The sequence below is a fragment of the Condylura cristata genome, unplaced genomic scaffold (genome assembly GCF_000260355.1).
Source record: "Condylura cristata isolate star-nosed mole 26May11 unplaced genomic scaffold, ConCri1.0 scaffold00006, whole genome shotgun sequence".
Taxonomy (NCBI): domain Eukaryota; kingdom Metazoa; phylum Chordata; class Mammalia; order Eulipotyphla; family Talpidae; genus Condylura; species Condylura cristata.
Window position 1 is genome coordinate 38798520 of NW_004567107.1, and position 24529 is coordinate 38823048.

The 24529-nt window shown below is 39.4% G+C and overlaps 1 protein-coding gene across 1 annotated transcript in view; it reads right to left on the minus strand.

The window, feature by feature from the left end:
- PIP5K1B (phosphatidylinositol-4-phosphate 5-kinase, type I, beta) overlaps positions 1-24529 on the minus strand; it is a 269554-nt gene that overhangs the window by 95409 nt on the left and 149616 nt on the right. Inside the window, exons 4-7 of the mRNA XM_004677616.2 lie at positions 22499-22629; positions 8809-8926; positions 3179-3331; positions 1283-1582 (exon numbers count right to left, since the gene is read on the minus strand). Of these exons, the coding sequence (XP_004677673.1) occupies positions 1283-1582; positions 3179-3331; positions 8809-8926; positions 22499-22629 (702 nt within the window). The remainder of the gene's footprint in view (positions 1-1282; positions 1583-3178; positions 3332-8808; positions 8927-22498; positions 22630-24529) is intronic.

A 24529-nucleotide genomic window follows, 5' to 3' on the forward strand; every position in this document is an offset into this window, starting at 1 on the left:
GTTCTGCTCCCCACTCTGTCTCTGGTGAAGCCTCTCGCCGCCCCTGCACTTCTGGCCTGTACCCCAGTTCTGTATGCATAAATAAATAAATCTTTAAAAAAAAAAAAGTCAGCCTTGCCATCAACAAATGGTAGCTTAAGCATAAGAACCGTGGAATAACATATCTATGCTACATGAAACAATATCATGTATCTTAGTGTATGATCATACATGTAAGAAAAATTCAGAAATAGTAGGGCTGTATCTCTCAATGAGGATTCCCCACTTTCTATGTTACCCGGTAGGGGTGAGAAGGGGATTAGACTTTCTTGCTTAGCTTCAGGTGAGCTTAGGTCTGGCTTAGAAGCGCCATTCCCACCCCGTAACAACTCTGGTCAGCTGTCCAGGCTCAGATATATCCCCAAAAGTCACAGCCCATAACTTCCAGTGACCAGATCCTGCAAGTTCTACTTAGTTCTCCAGAAAGCCCTGCCACAGGGGAGGTCCAGACCAACTTTGCACCCCCCACCCTTCTGCCCACCTCTGCTACGCATAGCGGAGCTGGTAAGATGGCTGGTTCTGTCAAGTTCATCTGGGTCAGGAAACAATATTCCTGAGAACCTGTTAATCATATGATTATCATCCTCTAGAACCCATTAAAGTTAGATTTTCATCTTTTTCTCCAAAAGAATTTTGACTACTTTCTATAAATTTGCCATGGCAAAAATGATTCCCAGTTTGTTTTTGCCTTCTATCTCCCCCTAAGGATGGCAGGCCACTGAATTCCTCCTGACTTTTGACAATCACTCTGGCTGAATTACATGTAATGGTTTTTGCTCTAATGGCTAATCCTAACTCCTCATTGCCTTTTACTTAGATCAGAATGAAACAATTCCAGCAAATGTAAAGCAATTTCCACTCAAGGCTCAGCCTCTGCACTAGATTTCCAGGGATCCATTTACCAGTCCTACCAAGTGATTTTCTCTAAACTTCTCCTCCTGGTTAGACTCTTGTTCCTTCCAAGATCTGTACATGCTCTTTCTTACTTAATCATTGCATTAAAACTAAATTATTTTTTCTCTAGGGGTGGATGCAAATTAAAGAGGAAAAAAAAGAACCCACTTGGTTTTGTTTTATGAAAGAAAGCTGACATAACTTATTGGTAAAATCAATAGAATCCAGACCATCCCCTTGAAATCCACCAATTCCTTCTCCATCAAGGAATCGTGGGTTGGCCCCAGGACTGGGGACATGGGATTCCATGTGTCCATCAGGGACATTCTTTACAAAGGTAACATCTTACCCGGCAGTCTCTCTGAAGTGTTTTCATGAGCGCGTTGTATGTTTCTATATCAAAATATAATCCTTCATGCATGTCTTGCAGGAAATCTAAGTCCTTAAACGTGGGGTTTGATTTCTCCCTCTCTTTTCGGGATGCTCTTCGCTTATAGGTGGAACCTTTCAAGTCATATGTGAAGTGCATTCTCATAAAGCGCGGTAGGACGTTGTTCATGACCACAATCCTGATGTTAATTCCCCCTGACTGCATGCAATATAGTCCATAAAATTTTGGCAAAAGAGTCCTTGGATTCTGGTTTAAATTCTAAAAGGAGAAAAAAAGGGAGAAATGCTTACAATCTTTTGACAAAATAAGCTACACTGAAGATGTGTCTTCATCTAACGTGATCATTAAAAATGGAATGTGATTATCTTTATTAATGGCCATTGCTAAAATGTTGCTATTTCTAATCTAGTTCTTAAGTTGCCTTATTGAAACAGCAACTTTGTCATTCTAAACCCAGAACATTAAAAGTGGCTGAATTGAAAATGGACAGAATGTCCCAAATTAGCTCTAAACTAAAAACAGGCAAAGAATTGATCAGTGCCATATGTGACTCTTCTCTAAAGTAGCTACAGCAAATTAATTGCTGAGCTATGAGAGATGAGCATTTTAAATTTTAATAACTCCTGAAAACTGTCTTCCAAAATGGTCAGACCAATTTACAATCACACTTTGCAAGATGACATTATTTCTCCTCTTGCTTAGCAGAGCTGAATATTATAAAATGATAAATCTTTGTAAGCATGTTGAAAACTGTAAACTTGTTTTTAAAAATCTGAAAATCACTGATTATTAGAAATATTTAATATTTTAATGAATTTTTGGCCAACTCAAAGATAATTTTATGTTAACAATCTTTGTGTATTTTATTTTTGTCATTGTTGGAGTTCTTGATATATTTTGGATATTTATCATTTTTCTATTCTATTTTCTATTCTAAAGGGTAAATATGTTCTTCCATCACAAGAAAATATTTGTCATTTTAATTATAAGAATGTGGAAGATATGCCTATTTTTGCTCACTTTACAAGATTACAAGAATGTGAGAAATTAAATATAGTTTGATAAGGGTCATATGTGTAGATACATAGCAAGATGTATATAGAAAAGTCTCTGTACTACTGATGATTCTCCCAACTTTTTTTTAAAGATTTATTTGTGCTTACAGAATTGGGGTACAGGCCAGGGGTATGGTGGGTGAGAGGATTCACCAGACAGAGTGGGGAGCAGAACAGGCAGGCCTACTGAAATACATTGCTGAGCAGCAAGCGGGTGAGGAGAGGTCTGCCACACCATGTGGGTCAGCTCCCTGGCCAGGAATCAAACTCGTGCTGCATTGGTTTTTGGAGAGCTTCATAATGCGGTGCTCTAATCTGTTGTGTCACCAGGGAGAGCCCGCTCCTTCCAAATTTTTTTTTTTATTACAAAGTTTCCTTCCAAATTTTTAAAGAAATTCTAAATTTTAAAAGAAGCCACTCTTCTTTTACTACCATGTGGGGCAGGGAGCTTTGCAATGGATGCTTCCTTTATCCTGTAATCTCCCTTTATAAAAATCACCATCTAGGCTTTAGAGGCTGAGGAACAAAGGCTCAGAAGTTGCACTGCTTACTCACAATCACACAAGTAGATGATGGTTGAGCTGAGATTTGAATTCAGTACTAAATGAGCCAACAGCTGGGCCCTACCATTCATTTCTACTTTACTTTTCAACAAACATCACAGTATGACTTAAATGCAAACTTCAGTTTAACAAAGAGAAACAAATATGCCAGAGTCACTGAAAGAAGCATAGGAAGCAAAACTATGGAGGAGTATATTTAACTTCAAGTAGATGTGTTAATTTTGTCAGTTACTTACCATGTAGTAGCCGGGCAGCAGCTTCTGAAGGAACTCTGCTTCTTTATGCTGAACTGTTTTTATGATGAATTCATCATCGCTGGTCACAAAAAACAAGGACCCACTGGCTCCAGGGTTGGACAGCTCTATTAGAGGTTCACTGCAGATGGAATACTACAAGAGTAAAGAAGCATTTAAAAATGAGGAGGGAAAGGTCCTCCCTGGTGGCGCAGCGGGTTAAAGCACAGCACTAAAAAGCTAAAGCCACTTCTGCATGAGGTCCATCCCCGCCCCACAGGTGACCCACATGGGGAGGCAGACCTCTCCCGACTCTGCCCGCTACTCCCCTCAGCAATGTACTTCGTCGATCTGCCTGTTCTGCTCCCTACTCTGTCTCTGGTGAATCCTCTCACCACCCCTGCACCTCTGGTCTGTACCCAAGTTCTGTAAGCATAAATAAATCAATCTTTTAAAAAAAACGAGGAGAAAAATAACAGCACGACATATCTTGGTCATTTTGACACAGGAAGCACTTTTGATAAGTTTTAAAAGGAGGGTTCAGATATAGCAGAAAAGCTCTTTCTGAAATTTCTAAAATCTAATCCATTTATCTTTAACAGTTCTCTGATGGGGGGCAACAGATATGTCAGAATCAGCGTTGCAGAACAGTTACTGTATCTGTCCAGTCAGATAATTCAAAGAGTGGTATTGAGTAAGGGGCTTTATTTCTAGCAAGTTCCCAGGGTGCCATAAGTCACCCTAAGGATGCTGGTGTTTTCTCTAAGAGAGCTGGAAGTCACTAGAGGGTCTCGAGTAGGAGACCACTCCTTGTGCTGTGTTGTCAGCCCCATTAAGAGGCGATTACCCTTACTTTGACCTTCAGGGTCTACTGGACAGTGCTTGCTCTGGATAAATCTTCCTAGTTTAGGAAGCTAGATCTATTTCCTCTGGCACTGGAAGTTCTCAGCACAGACATGACCCCAAAATACCTTAATTGCCTATTTATTGATTCCAAGTTCCATCAAACTGTAACACTCTTGGCGGCAGTAATGACAAATAGCTTCTACAGGGAAACAACTCAGGGCCTGTGCACTGCACACAGTGGCACTAAGACCTGTCAGTTAAATGCAGGCTACTCTCTACCCATGAGTGAAGGGCTGCAAACCTCACAAAAAGGCCACAATAACCAGAGAAGTCAATTTTGGGTTCCCGAGCTCAGTGTTCATTAATGAACAATTCCCACCACTTACAGAGAAACAATAGAGACAAAGCTAAGAAGACCAATATGTGTCATCAAACTAGACCTGGCAGGTGGTGAAGGCAGAGAATCAAAGAACCAGAGCTGGAGAAATGAGGCATCTAAAAATCCAGGGCTGAGCTTCCCAAAGCTTTTTATTTAATTTGTGAATAATTCTCTACCATAAAAAAGTCTGAGAAGAAAGGAGGAGAAGAGGGAGAGGAACATTGAAAAATGATTAAAAGTTAACTCCTGGGAATCGCTCTTTACATGACCTTACCTGCTGCAGCCCCATGGATAAAGGGAAATAAAATTGTCTAAGAAAAGAGAAGAGTTTGCTGACTTCCTAAAAGCCACTGGACACATCCATCACCTGCCTCCTCACCTTTCTGCTAGCTTTGCCTCCTAATATTCTCTTCCTAAGCAATTTTATATCCTCAGCCCTTCTGGGTGAGTGGGAGATAAGGCAGAACAACAAAAACAGCTGTCGGCCAGCACACGGAAGGCGTAAGAGCCAACAGGAAGCAGAGGGCACTGCCCTTGCTGTGTGTGCAGTGTCCATGGGAAGGCCCCGGGGCTGGGCCTCAACTGAAGTTGGTCAAATTGTGGATCACACAGCCAGGGGCTACGTGACCTTGATTAAGCACCTTAGCATGGTGGAGTCTTAGGACTCCATTTCTAAAAATGAATGAAGTATCTACCTGACAGCAGTTGAGCATTTAAAAAATAGATGCTTCAAAAACCCCTGGCTAGAAGAAGCTACCACTTAGTCATTCTGTTGCTATTTTTTTTTATTTTACCATCATCTGCAGGGGGCAGAAGGAGGTACACAACCAGTAACACACACCCACCCACACACACACCTCCCATCCCCTCCCCCCCCCCACACACATGCTACAGGCAGGTGAGGAAGGGCTGGTGGTGTCCAGGATATCCTGAAGCTTTCAGCATAATTCCAACCCAGAGGGCTACCCAAAGGTATGTTAAAGACATCTTTAGTGAAACATGAACAAATCCTCAACTCAAGACTCTGGAAAACCAAGGTGTGGACCCCAGATCTCATAACATGTACAGACAGATCTGGAATCTTTAGGAATTCTGATTCTCTGTTCCATGGGATTTGAATTCCTGACACAAATCTCCTTATAGCTAAGAGTAAATGTTGTGAAAGACCCAAAACAACAAAAGAACGCAGAAATTAGAGGCTGCAAATAGAGAAATTAGGGGGTGATTCAGGAAGCACCGTCTAGAGAAATCTGGATTCAGATCTGAACATCTGCTTCCATTTAAAGTCTCCAATTCTTCTATAAGCATTGGTTATTTGTCAAATACTCCTTTGGACATAAAAGTATAAATTATCGGTCCTCCCTTGTGGCACAGCGGGTGAAAGCACAGCACTGAGAAGCTAAAGCCACTTCAGCATGACTTCGGTCCCTGCCCCAGAGGTGACCCACATGGCGTGGCAGACCTCTCCTGACTCTGCTCGCTGCTCCCCTCAGCAGTGTACTCCATCAATCTGCCTGTTGTGCTCCCCACTCTATCTCAGGTGAATCCTCTCACTGCCCCTGCACCTCTGGCCTGCACCCCAGCTCTGTATGCGTAAATAAATAAGTCCTAGAAAAAAAGTATAAGTTATAAATTCATATGAATGGAAAAATAAGTGGTTTAGACCCATTAAAGTGGGTCCACAGTAAGCTGGCACTATGATACAGAGCAGCAATTGTCACGCAGGAATTGTCACATCATCACCTCTGATTCCATGTCTTCTTATCCTACCAGTCAGTTACCATGTTCTCTTCTAAACAACCTTCTCGGAAACGTTGCCTTTTAAAAGCAACTAAAGAGAGATGGGAACATTTTAATTAGCCATGATCAACAAGCCCCATGTGCATGCCTGGGTTTTGTGCACCTTCCAGGCACTTTCATCTGTGCAAGCTGTTCCGATGCATTCATTCTCTGGCTTTTATTTCCTGCGGGGCTTCCCTGCTATACCCTCTGGAAAGAACACAAAGTACAATCCAGCAGGGCCCTGCCAAGGCAAATTAACAATGTAAACTTGTGCAGTGTGGTGGAGATAATTTTCCCTGCCATTACTTCCCCCAGTAGTGTTAAATATTCACCTTGTTCTCTTTCCGTCTGTGCGGGTGAGCCTAAAAAGATATTACATAAATGACCCTGGAATTTGGAACACCTGGGCACTGGTAGGCCAGGATGAACTGGAGGCCTGCCGCCTGAGCGGAGACTGAAATGCTCTGAGCCCCCTCTTACAACTACACCCAGAAGAAACCCTCCTTATCATTACTGTTACAGAAGTAGGCTATACTGTGTTCTGAAATCCTAGAATATCTTATGTCTTTTTATTTACTGCAGGTAGAATTGGTTGCTTTGCTCCCCAAATATCATCATATCCAATTGGATCCTAAATTATCTGACTGCTGTCACTAATAATTTCTTTCTTTCTTTTTAAAGATGTACTTATTTATGGATACAGAGCTGGGGTACAGGCCAGTGGTGCAGGGGCAGTGAGAAGATTCACCAGAGACAGAGTGGGGAATAGAACAGGCTGACTGACAAAGTACACTGCTGAGGGGAGCAGCGGGCGAGTCAGGAGAGGTCTGCCGTGCCAAGTGGGTCACCTCCAAGGGTGGGGATCAGACTCATGCTGAAGTGACTTTTGCTTGTTAGTGCTATGCTTTCACCTGCCACGCCACCAGGGAGGGCCTTGACTAATAATTTCTTTAAAATCTCCCTAAAATTATTAATAAACATCTTTGTTTTAATAGGTGCTAGAAGTACCCATGATTGATTGATTTACCTTTGACAGATGCAGGGAAGAGGACTTTTCTCTGAAAAGTCATGAGCTTAGTCTCTTAGCTTCTCTGTACAAACCCTCATCATGAGGAACTTTTCTAGCTTAAAGGCTCATTCGGCAACTGAAAGGGCTTTCCCTGACAGAAGTGTGAAACCAAATGAGTAAAGAGATGGGCCCAGCCTGCAGGTCACAGGAGGTGGGTGAAGAGTACATATGAGTCAGCAGTCTCATCCAACTGCCTGGATTGTGTAGTGAATTGTAAATCTAAGGCATCTCCTTAACTGGAAACTCAGAAGGAGAAACCTTAATTTCTGATGTCTGCTAGAAGATAAGAGAGCTTTCTTGTTTTTGATAATATAATATCAGGCCACCACCGAGTTCTCTAAAACTGAATGATGACCTTCAGTCATGATCTCTCTCTCCTACCTATCACTCTTGCACACACACATACACACACCTGTGTTTTGTCTGCTTGAATGGTTGGGAGGACAGGTTTGATTTGTACCTGGCAGCTCAATTAAAAAGGATTACTGAAGCAGACAACTACATGGATATATACATGCAAGGGCAGATGGGTGCCCAGGAACTTTCTACTCAGTTTTCACCATTTTCTGAAGATTTATTAATGTGTCTTAAGGAATCAGTGTTATCAGGCAGAAGTCATGATTTTCTCAGGGCTCCACCAAAGAAAAAGGTCTTCTTCAGCATAGGAAAGAATTGATTTTTAATGTAATTATTTCCAACTTATCCAAAGTGTAAGATTCTGTTTACAGACTCTTTGTTTCAAATGACAGATATTCCTACACTTCTCTGCAAAGCTGGCTCCCAGCGTCTGGCTCAAGCCTTATCAAGCTCATATGGAACAGGATGGGCAATAAATATTTGATGGCACCTTTCCTACAGCTTCTTGAAAACCAATTTTGAAGCACCCTGGGGTTTTAACAGTAATCAAATTATAAAATAAAGCATTATTTTTTCCTTGAGCCAGAAAGGAAATTTCTAGCTCCTGACAGGAAGAAGGTAAAAATCTGAGGTGGCATCAGACTACTTCAATAAAAGGCTTCTGTGTTTTATCTGTCATGCGCCAGAAGGCAGCTAGAGAAGACAAGTCTAAGGATAAAATATGCTCTAGTATCAAACAGAAATCCATTTCAAAAGATCCTGCAATAAGATGTGAAGAACAAAGCTAGCTTCTTTAATATGGCATTCAAATTATAGGACAAGGTGAAAACAGTTGTGGGCCCTGACAGGTTTGAGATGAATAGCATAAATAAGGGGACTAAAATAGGAAGGCTTTCAAATAAAGTCCAATCAGCAAAATTCACAGGAGCATTTAGAACTAATTATAATATATATGTTAGAATAATTATCTGAAGTAAGAACCAATACCACAGTTATTTAAATATCAATTACCATCGCCAATTTTGTAGCTATCTGTTAAAAGTTGCATTTCCTGACACTAAATTTATAATCGTTATAAGGCTTGGAATATTTACTAGGCTTCAGAGCTTTATAAGATACAAGTTCTCTGTGGCTGTTGCTATGAGACACATGTTTATATCACACATTTCTGGAGAAGGAAGGCAAATTATAGGGTCTTACCAAGTAATCATCAGGCTTGATACCAAAAAGTTCTCTGAAATACCGGAACGCTAGTGGAGCATAGGTCTTAAACCTGAAGTCTGGGTAGTGATGTGCTGGGGTCAGGTTGCTTCCTTCACTGAAATGAAAACACAAGAGAGAAAGGAGGGTGGGGTGGGGTGGAAGGGAGGGATGATATTAGCAAAGAAAATTTTCATTTCCAATTCCAGCTGTTCTCAGTGCTGGGCCAATTCCTCTCTGGAGAAAACATCCCATGTTAGTTGGTTGCCGAGAAGTTTATGTCTCACAGGGCTAGTGGCATCAGGTGAAAACATGCTCTCAGTAAGGGTCCCTCCAAGCAGTAGTCCCCTGCAATCACAGTGTGTCTTCAGCTGGAAATTCTTCATCATTTTTCTATGCTTCCTTCCCTTCCTGGAAAAGTCTTCCATCTCTTTTGGTAAAGCCACAGTTGTATTGTTTACAATCCAGGGTTTAGTGCATAAAACAATTTCAAAAGTACATTTTTGACCATGAATTTTTGAACACTGTACAAACATTTTTTAACTAGGAATATGTAAAATAATTAGAAAAAAACATCTCACTGAGAGAACCACCACATTAAAATACATGGAGCCTAGAGCTTAACTCTCTTTTACACCCATACGTATATTAAAAGAGACTAGATATTTTTAGATTTAAAACCCTATGCTCCCTTCCTAAATATATCAATGTTTTCCTGATTTGGTTAATTTTTGAAAATTTTTGCTGGTAATTGTGATATATAAAAGATATAAAGCCAGATGGTTTCATTCATAGCAGAAGTATAAAGGACCAGGGGAGAAAATAATAATAATAATGAACAACTATATACCAGAGACATTTATGGGGGTGGAGTGGGTAGTGGGATCAAAAAAAATGGGGGCGAGAGAAGTGCACTGGACTATGGTGATGACACATGGGTGCTTTGGTGATGGGAAACCCACTGGGATTACAACTGACATGGAAAAAGGCACAAAATTATGTAAAAATAAACTATTATATTATTTTTTAAAAATCAGGAAGAAAACACAAAAGTATAAAGAAGCAACCTAGTGAGTATCTTTGAACTCAAAATGTGGTGTAAGAAATAAAATAGCTGATATCCCTTCTGTATTTTTTTTTAAGATTTTTTTAATTTATTTATGCATACAGTACTGGGGTACAGGCCAGAGATGCGGAGAGTGAGAGGATTCACCAGAGACAGAGCGGGGAGCAGAACAGGCAGATCGACAAAGTACACTGCTGAGCGGAGCAGCGGGCCGGTCAGGAGAGGTCTGCCACGCCATGTGGTCTCCTCCGGGGCAGGCGGTGATCGAACTCATGAGGAAGTGGCTTAAGCTTCTTAGTGCAGTGCTTTAACCAGCTGCGCCACCAGGTAGGGCCCCCTTCTGTGTTTTTTTTTACTGGCTAATTACCCTGACTTTAAGGCATCCACTAGTTTGAATTTTGAAGTATCTATCAACCAGTTTATCCTCTGTCTAAATATAATAGTACATTTCACATGACATTAGTCAATTCACCCAATTTACCTATATTTAAATTTTCCATTGTGAAAAATTAGAACTGTAAAATAGAATAACACAATCTTGTGCAGAAAATCAAGGATTTTTTTAAACCACATTTTAAGTAGGACATAGGAGCTTCTATGCAAGTTTATCTCATTCTCATTTTCATGAACATTACATAAATAATACAGTGCGTAATAAAATGCTTTCAGCACAAATCATTTAGAATCTACTGAATCTGGGGAGGTCAGCCAGATTTTTGTATCATATTGTATTAGACACTCAATAAGTATTTAGTGAAAGAAAATGGTTTTTAAGATAATGTTAGAAGAATTCTAAGAAACTTAGGTTTGAAAGTCAACCTGCAGAAGGTAAAATGTCAGCATATGAAAAAAAAAATCATGCCTTAAAATTATGTAGGAAATTATCTAGTCAATGTATCCAGTACAGTCAGTCTTTCCTTTTGCCTGGTGACAGATGACTGTTGCTTTTGCTGACTTCCAGAAGTAGTTGGCATGTGCAGCTTTATCACCCTATGTAAGTCTCCTCTTTAAAGGCTATCTGCTTGCAGTCACTCAGGCACAGCAAGCGTGCACATTAGGGGAGTGCGTGGGACAGAAGCAGTCAGCTCCATCTCAGGCTCACAAGCCCCTAAATCATGTGCTTATTTAAATGGTTACAATTTCCTTAAGCAAGTAGGGCTGGATATTCACAATGTACCTATGACATAGTACAGGCACTGTATCCAAACAAACATGTCCTCATTCCATATTTTGGGATTTATGAGGGGCATGCCCTCAGTGATAGGTCTCTAGGGTTGTCAAAGGAATAATTCTGGAACTCACATGACCCGTGATGATTAGAAAATGAGCTCTGCAGAAATAAGGGGTAAAAGCAAAGAAGTTGAAAGTGTTCCCTGACATCCTTCTTCACTTTTGCAAGTTAAAATAATCACTACACCTTGGGTTCTGAAGCATCTACATTTGGAGAGCTAAGAGTATCACTATGCTCTTTTCTGTTTTATATATCTTTTCTACTTTCTTATGCAATCAAAGTAATCCATTCCAAAAGAGCTGATTCCCTCCAACATTGAAAGAAATCAAACACTCCTGTTCCAAGTACATGGAGTTTCTATTTAGAAGACAAATAAAGGATACAATTTCTCCTTAAAAGACAAAGGATGATTTCACTTATATGTGGAATACAGACAAACAAAGGAACTGGCAAGATGAATTTTAAAAAACGCCAGAAAATGCGACTGTAGGAACAGAGGCTTCCACCGTGGGTAATCATCAGGCCTGATGTGAACTGTAGGTAGTGGACTGTGGTGGAGAGTTATGGATGGCCTGGTGGTGGGTATATTGCAATATCATAAATCTGAAGAGGTGTGAATCTGTTTCTCTTGAACAGGGTCATAAGCCAATGTTACTCCAACTTTTTAAAAAATGTCTTATTCTTATGAAATTGAGGGCCCAAGATTCTATAAGAGAGGATATAGTATTATTATCAGTTTCGAATTTGGTCAAGCTGAGCATGTTGGGTTGTCTGCCTTCTCCTGACCCCTCTGTTAATTACAATAATTTTCCTTGAATTCACATCTCTCTGGTGACTGTGGTTCACTGAATCAGGGTATAAAAGGGACAGTGTAAGGTTTCCTTGGAGATGAGACAGACAGATGCACACATGAATACATATCTAGCAGAAGGTCTCTGGGTAAATTAAGGGTCCACTTATTTATTTAGCAACCCTAATACTTGGTTCAAAAACACTGAATGATTAAGAGCTAAGAGTATCACCAATTCTCTTTTCTGTTTTATATATCTTTTCTACTTTCTTATGTAATCAAAGCAATCCATTCCAAAAGAGTGGATTCCTTCCAACATTGAAAGGAATTAAACAAACAAAAGAAATCTAGCTGGCTTCGGGCCACATTAAGATACAGAGAATTGGGCCCTTCCTGGTGGCACAATGGGTTAAAGCACAACACTATGAATGTAGCTGCAGCCATTTCAGCGCAAGTTCAATTTCTGGTCAGGGAGGGGACCCACATGGCGTAGCATACCTTTCCTGTCTCATCTGCTGTTCCCCCAGCAGTACTTCCTTGATCTGCCTGTCATGCTCGCTACTCTGTCTCTGGTCAATCCTCTCACTGTCCCTCAGCCTCTGGCCTGTACCCCAGTTTTGTATGCATAAATAAGTAAATCTTAAAAAAAAAAAAGATACAGAGAAATGTGTGCTAGGCGGCAGGCTGGCCTGGATGGGGTAGTCATTAAATTTTATTTGTATAAATGCAAAGAAAGCAGTCTTTCCACAGGTTTTCTAAAGAGTGCTGATTTCTTCATGGCATAGTTAACATACATAATTAATGATTAATACTAACGGTAAGGCCACACAATCTTCAATCTTTCTTTTTTCATGAGGGAAACAATCCCAATCGAGGCTTATAAAAGCAATGGCAGCATTGCTGGGCATAGCCGCCTTCCAAACAGGAGTTTCTCTCCTAGCAGATTGTATCTTATGCCTTTGGCTTTCTTTTAATTAATATTAAGAATAGTTTGCATTTTCTTAAAATATCCTGGATACCCTATATTGTACTTAAGAGGTTCTTGATTCCCTACGGTCTAGGGAGATCTGGGTTCAAATTCCATCCCTGATATTTACAATTTGTGCTTCATGACCTTGGTACTGAACCTTCTGGAACAAAATAAGAAAGTAGAATGGAACTAAAATGACAGCATGCCTGGCCTATGGGGGCCCTTAGAGTGCCTGGGTGACTGAGGCTGTATGATGATGGGGCAGAGTCTAGAGTTGAACACTTTCATATGAAGAATGAGTTGCCAATATAGTTAAAAAAAAGAAAATGAGAAAATACCTATGACCGCCAATGAGCAAATTTCCCTATCACAGCCAATGAGCAAATTTCCCTATATAAAGAGCTCCAATAAATAGCAAATAAAAAGTCCACAAAACATTTTTTTAAATAGCCAAGTATATGTTCAAAAGTTCATAGAAAAGGAAGTACACATGACTTAAACATATGAAAAGAATTTCAACTTCATTCATAGTAAAATAAATAAAAATTAAATGTCCCTGAGGGGCCACTTTAGCTAGTAGATTGGCAAAAAGCTAAAACGTTGACATAGCTCAAAAGAAACTGGTGCCTGAAACATTATTAATGGGAAAGTAAATTGATATGTTCCAGTGGAGGCTATTTCCACAACTTCTGCCACAGTTGCAAATGAGTGTAATTCTTCAATTCACCAAATATATTCCAGAATTGATTCTATAATATTGACAAATATTCAAATAGCATTGTTTGGAAGAATTGGAAATAACCTAAATACGTCTCACAGAGAACGGTTCAAATTGATTATATACTTCACCCCACAATGGAATACTATATAGCTATTAAAAAAACAAGCAAGGAAGCTTATTATATATGGACAGGTAAGATCTCTAGGATAAACTAAGTGAAATAAATATGAAACAGAACATAATGGCATGCCACCCTTTGTAAACAAAAGGAAAAACTAGTTTGGGGCAAGTATATGTCTAAAAAAAGTCATTGAGGGATTAAATACATCACTAATAATTGTGATTACTGGAATAAGGATACTGGATAAAAAAGACACAGGGATAAAAATGAATACTCCACAGTATTCTTTTAACAATATTATGAGGTTAAGTCCTTCTATGTATTACAAGTTACAACATTAAATAATTTGTAAAAGTTATGGTTAAAACCTATAAACTTATCTCTATCTCTCCCTACCACACACACACAGCCAGAGCTCTTCATATTCAGTGCCACAACAGAGAGGTTTGCATATTAAGTTATTCCAAATAACAAATATCAGCTTGACATGAATACAATTCTAGTGAAGGGAATGGCAAGAGAAGGACCAAGGAGCAGGCCCAGTACAGATAAGAGCAGACACCACCCTGGGGTTTCTGAGATCCATACAGGTAGACCTGAGGGTAGACCTGAGGGTAGGTGAGGGAGCTTACACAGAGGACCAGCAGAGGCTTTTCAGCACATATATAAAACACTTAGTCAATGCAGTGAAACAAGACTGCAATAGCACTGTTGTGAAGATTGCTATCACCAAAGATTCCTGTTGCATTTTCCTCATCCAAACCTGACAGGTATCCCTTAGGAGACCGCCCGTATCTAGGTATACTGGACAGAGATGACACCTTCCCAACAAAAGCTTTTATTATGTGCCTTCAAAGCATTTATGTGTGCATGAAAAAAATTCCTACATTTCCGTCTTGGCATAAGACTGAGGCTTTGGAAATTTCCATTATAAAGTTTTGAGCATTGGTTCTAGAAGTTAGGATTTAATGAACCATACAGTTTCAACAATAAGCAGTTGGAAGCTGAGGTTTCCAACTTTATTTTGCCAAGTAAGAACCTGAATAAAGGCAGAGCTAGCAGGTCCACAAAGAGGGCTTTCCCTTCAAAAAAGGGGGAAGAAACTTTGGGTGAAGAACAGTGTTTTCTTATCTCATTCTCTTCTCCTTTACTTCAAAGAAGCAGTTAAGAGTTTGATCAGGAATGAGCTCTGGCATTTGGTATTCACCTCTGCTGAGTAAAATTCAGTTTTTAAGACTAAAGTCACTGCTTTTATCAAGTCCAAAAATACATATTCCTTAGTGGCAATGGATGTTTTGAATTATACAATGTTGAAGCTTGAGGAAGCATAGCCGCTGTGGAAGTTCCCATTCAGCAGATGAAGTTCAGGGAGGGAAAATAATGACCTGCCCTGACCAGGAACAAATGAGATTGGGAAATTTGATCTATACTCGTGGAAAAGTCATGAGCAGACACTGTGTCTTAATTTAAGTTTGACATTCCTCAGTTAGTCATCCTTTTTAAGATTCAGTTACAGAAGTACAGGCTTCTTCTGCCCAAATACACCAATCACTTCTCCCTGAGATCTTCACACCGTGGGGTGAGGTGAGCTGAATTTCATTAGCCGAATAGCCATCCATTCTCATTTGTATGCACTGTGAAAGAGTCAGCTTTGCATATGTGGTTCTAGAGTCTGACAACTGAGTACTATTTTTGGTGGCATTGGAAGGAAGGATTTGGAGCTAAGCAATGGAGTAAATTTAGCATCCCCAGGAGATGTAAAGGGTCCAGTTTGGGGAGCTTTGGAACTGAGAGCCCAGAGCTTCGATGTTTGAGAGTCAGCAATTCATATGTAATGAGCTCCCTTCATTTCACAGTTTCTTCCCTGATTTCAAGTCAGAACCATCAGCTATAAGGTTGAAGCCTTTAGGTCAAAATGAAGCAGTCATCAATTTCTGGGTAATAGATTTATTGTGAAAGACTGGCTTAGTAGATTGTGGAGACTGAGAAGTCCAGTAAACTGTCTTCTGTAAACTGGAGGCTCAGGAAAGCTGGTGACTGTAATTCAAATCCAAATCCAAAGGTCTGAGAATCAGGGGAGCTGATGGTGTAAGTTGTGGTCCAATTCTGAAGATGCAGGAGTCACACGTACTTATGTCCACTTATGTCCACGTGCAGAAGAAGGTGGAGGTGCCAGCAGAAGCGGAGAGTAAATTTACCCTCTTCTACCCTTTTGTTCTATCCAAGCCCTCTACCAATTGGATTACAACACCAGAGTTGAGGTGATCTTCATTTAAATGCTAATTTCTTCTGGAAACACTCTCACAGACACACCCAGGAACAAGGTCTTGTCATCTGTCTGGGTATGCCTTACCTCAGTGAAGGTGGCATGTAACATTAACCATCATAGCAGGAATGACCACATCCAGGATAAGGGAAAAGGGTACTTGCTTTGTCCAAACACATAAATGCTGATATTGAAACAAAGAAAAGGTAAGTGGCAAAATAGTTTCAAGTGACTGCTGTTCAGGAACAAACTAGTGGCTGCATGCAGTTTTCCAAGTGGTCTTTTGTATGTCAGGGTCTGCAGAAGCAAACTTGCATATTGTCTCTGCCGCTTCAGGCAGGTGGCAGAACCTTAGTTCTTCAGATGACTCTTTATTTAAGCAGTAAAATATAAATTGGCCCTCTCTCTTGTCAAATTAGATGGTGCTCTGCCATGGGAAAGGAAAACAAGATACACTTCTTGCTACTGCCAACCTCCCTATGTGATGGGGACACAGGAGCTGCCTTGTGCAACAGGGGGTCACCCCATTTTTCAGTTCAACCTGCTGACAGTTAGTAGCTGGAAATGGTTTAAATTCCAAAAGCTAATACTGCATCCTGGGATGTCATTTCCTGGGAATATGTGATATTGTTGATTATCTAAATGTTAAACCTGCCAAGTAGCTATTATTATCCTGGAAATGGTGTTTTGAAGGCAACTGCAAATCAAGTAAAGTTTCTCTAATGTTCAGTATGTGCTATAAATCTTTTATTTTCAACTAAAGAAGAGGCATATGCTTTTTATTAATAGGAAATTAGTTTTCCTCATCTCTATAACATGAATGTTGAACACTTATTTAAAGAGTTTTGGCTTGAAGGGACACCATTTCATTGGCATGTCTACATATCTCATTTAATCCTCTGAGGAATGCTCTGGCTGTTTTATGTTCTAGTCACATAGGTACAAAAACTTGTACAGAAATGTTGCAATAGCTCAGGTTGGTGATCTTTTTACAGTCTGTTGCAACAACTCATATATGTTGTAAGAGTGGAAAACACATCAATATAAAAATGAAGGTGCTATGTTCAATTAAATTTAAGTTACAAAAAAGCAGGGAGCTAGATTTATTCCATGGATTTACATAGGTATAGAAAGATTCTTAGATGAATATATGTCTTAGCATTATTTAAGATGCAAGTAGTAGGAAGGACAGCTGTATGGAGGTTTCTCAAAATATTAAAAATGAATCTACCATATGATTCAGCCATTCTACTTCCAGGAATCTACCCAAAGGACACAAAAACACTAATTCATGAGGAAAATTGCACTCACTCCTCTGTTTATTGCAGCACTATTTACAATAGCTAAGATGTGTTGTTCCAACACAGATGGATGGGTCAAGAAGATGAAGCACATATACACAATGGAATACTACTAAGCAATCAAAAAGGATGAATTCATACCATTTGTGGCAACATGGATGGAGCTGAAAGGGATTATGCTAAGCAAAATAAGTCAGAAGGAAAAATATAAAATGCTGAATGTTTTCTCATACATGCAGAATACAGAGAAAACAAAGGGTCAGAAAATAGATAAAACCTACCAGTACACCAAAAACCTGAGGCTTACAGCCTGAGATCAGGTGAGGGGTGGGAAGGATACAAGGGACCATGGAGATGAACCACAGGTGATATGGTGGTGGGGGAACAGCAGGGACTACACCTAAGGGGAGAAATCAAATAATGTCCAAAACATGAACAACATTATAAGAAAAAAATAAATTAGCTTAAAACGGAAAATAAATTTAAGTATTAAAAAAATGCAAGTAGTTGAATAGTTTGTGAAAGCTAGAGCATCCAACATTGATATCTGGCAATGTGAAATTCAACCTAACATGTATGTTTAGAAGCATGGTATAGCCTTATAGTAGTTCTCTCCCTTGTGAGTAGTCCCCTGGGAGTAATCCAACCAAAGGGCACACCTGTCAATTCTAAGGGCAGTCTGTTTTCTGGAAGGATCTTCACATCAAAGGTAATCTCCATTTACACAAGTGGGGAGAGTTAGGAATCAGAATACTTTTACACACTTTTTAGTTAGGTAACAGCCTTGAATATGGGAAGATATAGAAATGTTCATTGTCAGCTTTCAAACCATATTCCCCAGCCCAGAGAAGGGAGCAATGATGTTCATTAGTGAGGAGTGGATACAAGAATAGATAGAGCTGGTTATTAACTTAGACTCAAGATTCTAAAGTAAAAGTTGGACTGTGTTTTAATGCCAAAAGAGCAGAAATACTGGCCCCGAGCTTTATCTGCACAGTGTAGGGGTAAGTGAAATGCTGGCATCATCATCCTTGAGTCCAACCCTGGTCTCACCATTTCTGGCTGCAAAACTTTGGGCTACACCACTCCATATATTTAGGGGTCTTTAGTTATTTCATATGTAAGATATGTAAAATAGTTCATATGTAAAATGTTTTTTGGGGATAAATATGAAAGTTAAAAACAATATTCTAACATTATCTCATATAAATATGTCAACAAAGCTATCTTGATTCATAGTTGACACACGTCCCTCCCCTTTTGCCATCTCGAGTTCACCTTTACATGGTACAAATGTTATAAAACATCCTCTTTCTTCCAAATTCCATTTACACATGTAAGTGTATCTTGAGTTCCTGACCGCAGCACAGAATTCAGGGTCAAAAGATTAAACATGGTGATGATTTTCTTACTCATCTACTTTGTGGTTTTTGGAAGATCATGGCACAAGCTCACTGCGTTGGATTTTATATCATCTTGGAAATCTTAATAGAAAAAAACCAGAGCCTTTTCTATGTATAAAATGAAATAATATGTAGAAGAAATGCATAATAACTAGAAATAACTCCCAGTCACCTTTAAAAGGAGGAAACAAAGACATCTGTTGCTAAGGGAAACAGATTCTGCAGCTTCACAGCAGTAGTAAATTAAATCATCTCAAGGCACCTAAGCAATTAGTTCTCTTTATGACCCAGGTTGAATTGCCGGATTTTAGAACCACCTGAGACTTTAGAATAGTCCTGCCCACATCTCCCAGTGAGATTTGGGAGGCAGGGTGGGTAGGAACAGAGCATCATTAACAGCTTTACTGAGGTACAACTGACACACAATAAACCGTAAGCTTGTTGATTTTCACACATGTAGATGCATGAAATCACAACCAAGTTACTGAATTTATCCACCACTCATGGGGCATTTTTATTGCTATGGCAACATGGAGATATCACTGGCATGGCTAGGGGAATGACAAAAATCCTGAGATGTGAAGCCTGGTACCAAGGGTTGTCGCATTCAAGAAAGGTCAATGAGAAACCGTGTGTGCAGTCCCTTTGCTAAAGCAATGAAGAATCTGAGGCAAGACTCACAGTTTCATGTTTTCGTGGAATTACACTTATGTGATTTAGACAATACAGTATTTGCTGAAAGAAATTCTTATTGTGCTCAAATGTTTGCTATTACGTTGGCATTTAAGTGCTATAAATATTCTACAATGATATATTTTAAATGTGACATGGATGTTTCTAAACAGGGTAGTGATGCCTGCCATTCATCTGCTGCTCCTGCTATCTTAGAATAGATAGAGTGATGGTGAAAGACACAAATTCCAGGCATTTACAACTTTGGCTTCCACTCTCAGGAAAAAAAGGGGGAAATAGTTCTCATTTTGTCTGAAACAAAGATGCAATATTTTTATAATAACTTATCCATGAACAAAAGAACTCACAGCATTCAGAAACCGCCACAAATATCTATGAGGACCTTATTTATGTACTTCTTGTAAAGTATCTTACACAGTGTCATGTATAATTTAGTTACTGAACAGAATCCTTTTGATATTTAAGATACTAATCAAAAATCACTTGGAGGTTTTATTCGTTTCAATAATCATGCAGTAACTCTAAAACTAAAATTTGCGACGACGCCGACTCCTAAGTCAGTGGTCCTGAACATTCTAGGCACCTTGAATCACTGGGAGGGCTTGTTGAAACAGAGGCCCCAGAGTTTTTGATTCAGTTGATCGGGGGCGGAGCCCATGAATTTGCATTTCTAACAAGTCCAGGCCATGTGAATGTTGAGTGTGGGGTCCACGGGGCTGGCTCTGCTGACTGTACACAGCGTGTGAAGAGATCAGCAAGGTTGGAGCAATCCGCCCCTCTCTGTAAACCCATCTTCACCTGTAACTGCTTCCAGAGCCTGTACTCTCTGCCAGCCACCATCTCCTCCATTCCTTTTGTTCTTTGTTACCAAATAAAAAGACGACTGAAAAGTCTGGGGGAGGCCCTGGAAGACCACAAGAGTCAGAACATCCTACAGACACATTCACAGCGATTACGAGCCTCAGATCACACTAAAAGATGTAGGTCAACTCGAGATCTCCTGACTTTAAGGAGGAAAAAGTGCAATCAATAAGTACTTTTATGGAACGATACTGTTAAACATAGACTAAAGAACAAACAGTATCATGAACAAATAGGATTCTATCTTAGGCCCAAGGGTTGGCTGGAAGCTAGTTCTTGTGGTTGCTAGAGGGCCCTAGAGAAGTACACTCATAAACTTCCAGTAAATACACTTGATTCTTATCAAGAACATTTATAGACTAGCTAGGCTGTTTGGATCACAGCTGGTTTTTTTTTTTTTTTTTGTTTTGTTTTTAAACTGTGGGCTCCGTTGTGACTTTATGGACACATTCAGCCAAATCTTTCATTTCCAGGCAGCTGACATATGGCCATGGAGAGAAATGTACATATCATCATTCCCCTAAAGATTGTTTTTCATGGAAGGTAATGTGACCTGGTCTGTATCACCCAAAACTGATAAAAAATAACAAAATGTCTTATTTTAAATAAAAATCAAGGGTAAGTCAATCTTCATAGCTCCGAAGACAGAAATAATTACTTTCAAGTTTCTAAGCTGAATATATATTTTTACATTTTCTATTTTCTTCAAAAAGTCCTATTAGTAATAGTGACATTTACAACTTAATAATGATTATTTGCCTTCCTATACTAAGGTAGGATTAAATTTTTAAAAATTATAGAGCTTATTTTAGTAACCTATACATAATACAAAACTTACCATTTTAGCCATTTTTGAATGTATACAGTTCTGTGGCATCAATTACTATTCGGTTACTGTGCAACCATCACTATCATCCAACTCTAGACTTTTTTGCGAAATTGATTTTCCCCAAAATATAATAAAATTAAAGGCAACATATATGGCAGACATTGGTGGGATTTTAAGTATGGTGTGCAAAAATAGACTACCAAGTCACCACTAAAGAGAAGCTATGCAAATTAATTTGGATGTGAGGCCCAATTGTGGGCCTTCAGTTAACCTTTGAAATGAGGAGTAGCCAAACCATGTCACCAGTTGCTGCTTCTGGGATGAACTCATTTGTTTTTTTAATAATTTTTTTTTATTTTTTACATTATTCTTCATTTTGTGTATGTTTTCATCTCATTTGTAATCCGTGTGGACTTCCCACCACCAATTCACCTGTGTGCCATCACCATAGTTCCATGTGCTCTTCCCACCCAGTTTTGATCCCATTCCCCTTTCCACCCTTGTAAAATGTCTCTAGTTTATAGTTGCTCATTGTTTTAATTTTTACTTTATTACAATTGCTTCCTCTCACCCCCACCCCTGTTCCCTTACACTCCTGCTATGAGTGAAACCATCCGGTATTTTTTCCTTTTCTTTTTGGCTTATTTCACTAAGCATGATCCCTTCCAGCTCCATCCATGTTGCTGCAAAAGACATGAGTTTATCTATTTTGATTGCTGAGTAATATTCCATTGTGAATATGTACCACATCTTTTTAATCCAGTCATCTACTTTTGGACATTTGGGTTGTTTCCATGTCTTCCCTATTGTAAATAAAGCAGCAATAAACATGGAGGTACAGGTGTCCTTTTGAATTGGTGTTTTTGTGTCCTTTGCGTAGATACCTAGGAGTGGAACTGCTGGATTATATGGAAGCTCTGTTTTTGGCCTTCTGAGAAACCTCCAAACAGCTTTCCATAGTGGTTGTACTCGTCTGCATTCCCACCAGTAGTGCAGGAGAGTTCCTTTTTCTCCACATCCTCGCAACATTTGTTGTTGCTAGTTGTTTTAAGATGTGCCATTCTCACTGATGTGAGGTGGTATCTTGTTGTGGTTTTAATTTGCATCTCCCTTATTATAAGTGACTTCTAAACCCATACAGAGAACATGGTAATTACTGCACTGTTTCCCACCAAGTCTCAAAGTCTTCCTCCTTCAAGTCTTCCAAGAACTGTTACAACTAATTACAGCTAGCTTATAGGACAAAACCTGTTGACCATCTCCATAAAAAAGCTGTCAACCACCCTAATGCACCAGAAAGTCAGAATCCTTTGGGTTGCTCTTGGTCTTGCCAGAGGCTCGGCTTGCACATCAGACAGACCTGGCAGAAAATACTTCAGTAGGAGGATGTCTCTAAGAAGGTTCTTCACATGCAAAGCATCACAAAGAATGCTCTTACCTGGGTAGGAACACGCTTTCCACCACATAAAAGTCTTGCATGAGAACATCTCGGTCTGGCTTCGAAGTGAGATTACCCACCGTGTATCCTATTCCCAGCTGAATAGCACCTTTGATAGCCGATGATGCAGTCTGCCAAAGCAACAGCAAAACAAGGGTCTCAGCATTAGCCTCACCAGCTGAGCACTCATTCATTGTTCTGAGCAGCAAAAACAGGGGCGTGAGGTTACATTTTCTTTCGTGTTCCTAAGCAACAAGAAAGGTGGGCTTAGAAAAATCATAGGTGGTGAGTTTTGATGGAGAATCTATTCTAAACATGAAGGCCGCTTCTTGTCATAAAGTTGTTTTTTGTGATGATCTTTCTTACAAGTGTTTCTAAGGCCAAGTTATAATCAGAAATCACCATCTGTCTTTTTTTAAGAGCTTAGAAACATGGTAGAACACTTGGAATTATTAATTCCCACCGAAAAGGTACGTGTTCTCTTTACACATTCTCTCTACACTGTTGTAAAGACCAGAAGTTCTATAAAATGCTATACTTATAAATCAGGAAGAGTTTTCTGTCTCTATAAGACATAAGAGAAGAAAAAATAATGTGTTTTGGAATATAAAAATTTTAATCTGGAAATTGTCTACCAGTCTTGTCCTAGACCATAATCAAAACATTTACACTGATGGATGATGAAACACACAAGATCGGACACATCAATATTTCTATTTTACTACTTTTCTAATATTATTCCATAATTAAATTACATAATATTAACTCCAGAAATTCCTACCATGTGTGTATACTTGTATGTATCTATTTGTATATAGACTACTATAAAATATTATAAAAACACTATAAAACTACATATAATTATATATTATTATGATTAAAACTATATACATATAACTACGCATATGTATAACTATAAACACACTTATAGTTTTAACCACCATAGTAGTAGAAATAGAAGAATAATTCAGTTTAGGAAAATTAGGCTACATTCTTAGTGGTTTTATGCTTTGCAGTGCCTTATGTGGTACTGTGAACACAATGGAAGTTAATACACAAATCAGTGGTTCTTAACCAGGGACATCTGCGTTGTCAGCAGATATTTTCTACTTGCTCTGGTGGTTGTGTGGCCACAAGTGGACAGAGGCGAGGGATCCTGCTGAACATCCCACAATCACGGGACCGCTCCTTAGAACAAATCATCCGGTCCCAAACATCAAGAGTACAGAGACTAAGAAGCCCTAATTTAAATAAATAGAATAAAAAAAATCTGTCTTATAGAAAACATGTGTTCTTTTTGAGTTAACATTTTCACTTGGAAATCCACAACCCACCCCCACGTCCTTCTATGCTTTATTTTTTAAAAATTTCTTCACACTTTTAATCAAAATGTTTTTAATCACAGCCAAGACTGGCTTCCTTTTGCTCAAGGTTCTGTAGTCCTCAGTCACACAAGAGTCCCAAATAAAGCACAGGACTAAGTCCCCCATAAGCTCCTGTAGACTTCAGCTGAAATGGGAATGACTGGTTAGCACTGTTCACCACCTCCACCACCGGCTTAACATCCCCTTTCCCAAGGAGTTGTCAAGTTCCAGGCCATGGTCCTTCCTTAATCATTTTGCTGAGGACAGCCACCAATTCTCCTTCTCATAAGAGGTGAAGAAATAGCTTTTTTTTTTTTTTTTTTAATAAAAGTCTTTTTATTTACAACCCCAGGGTAGCAAGATGGGAACATGAACATGACTGAGACTCTGGCCCGTAGTACAACTCGTGCTTAAAAAACAAACAAAAAATGCTATTTTCATATTCCCCCTGTGAGTCTGCAATGCCACCAATTGGCATCCATGACCTTTTGTGCAAACATCTCTGCCCTCTGAAGGCTGAAATGGATTTTCCTCATTTAACCCCACATAAACATTCAAAAGGCATCTTCTCCTATGCATCACTCGGAGCACAAGATATGCCATCAGCACCTTCCAGAGGCCTAATACCCCAAACAGGCCATTTCAGATCTACCAACAGAGTCACCTG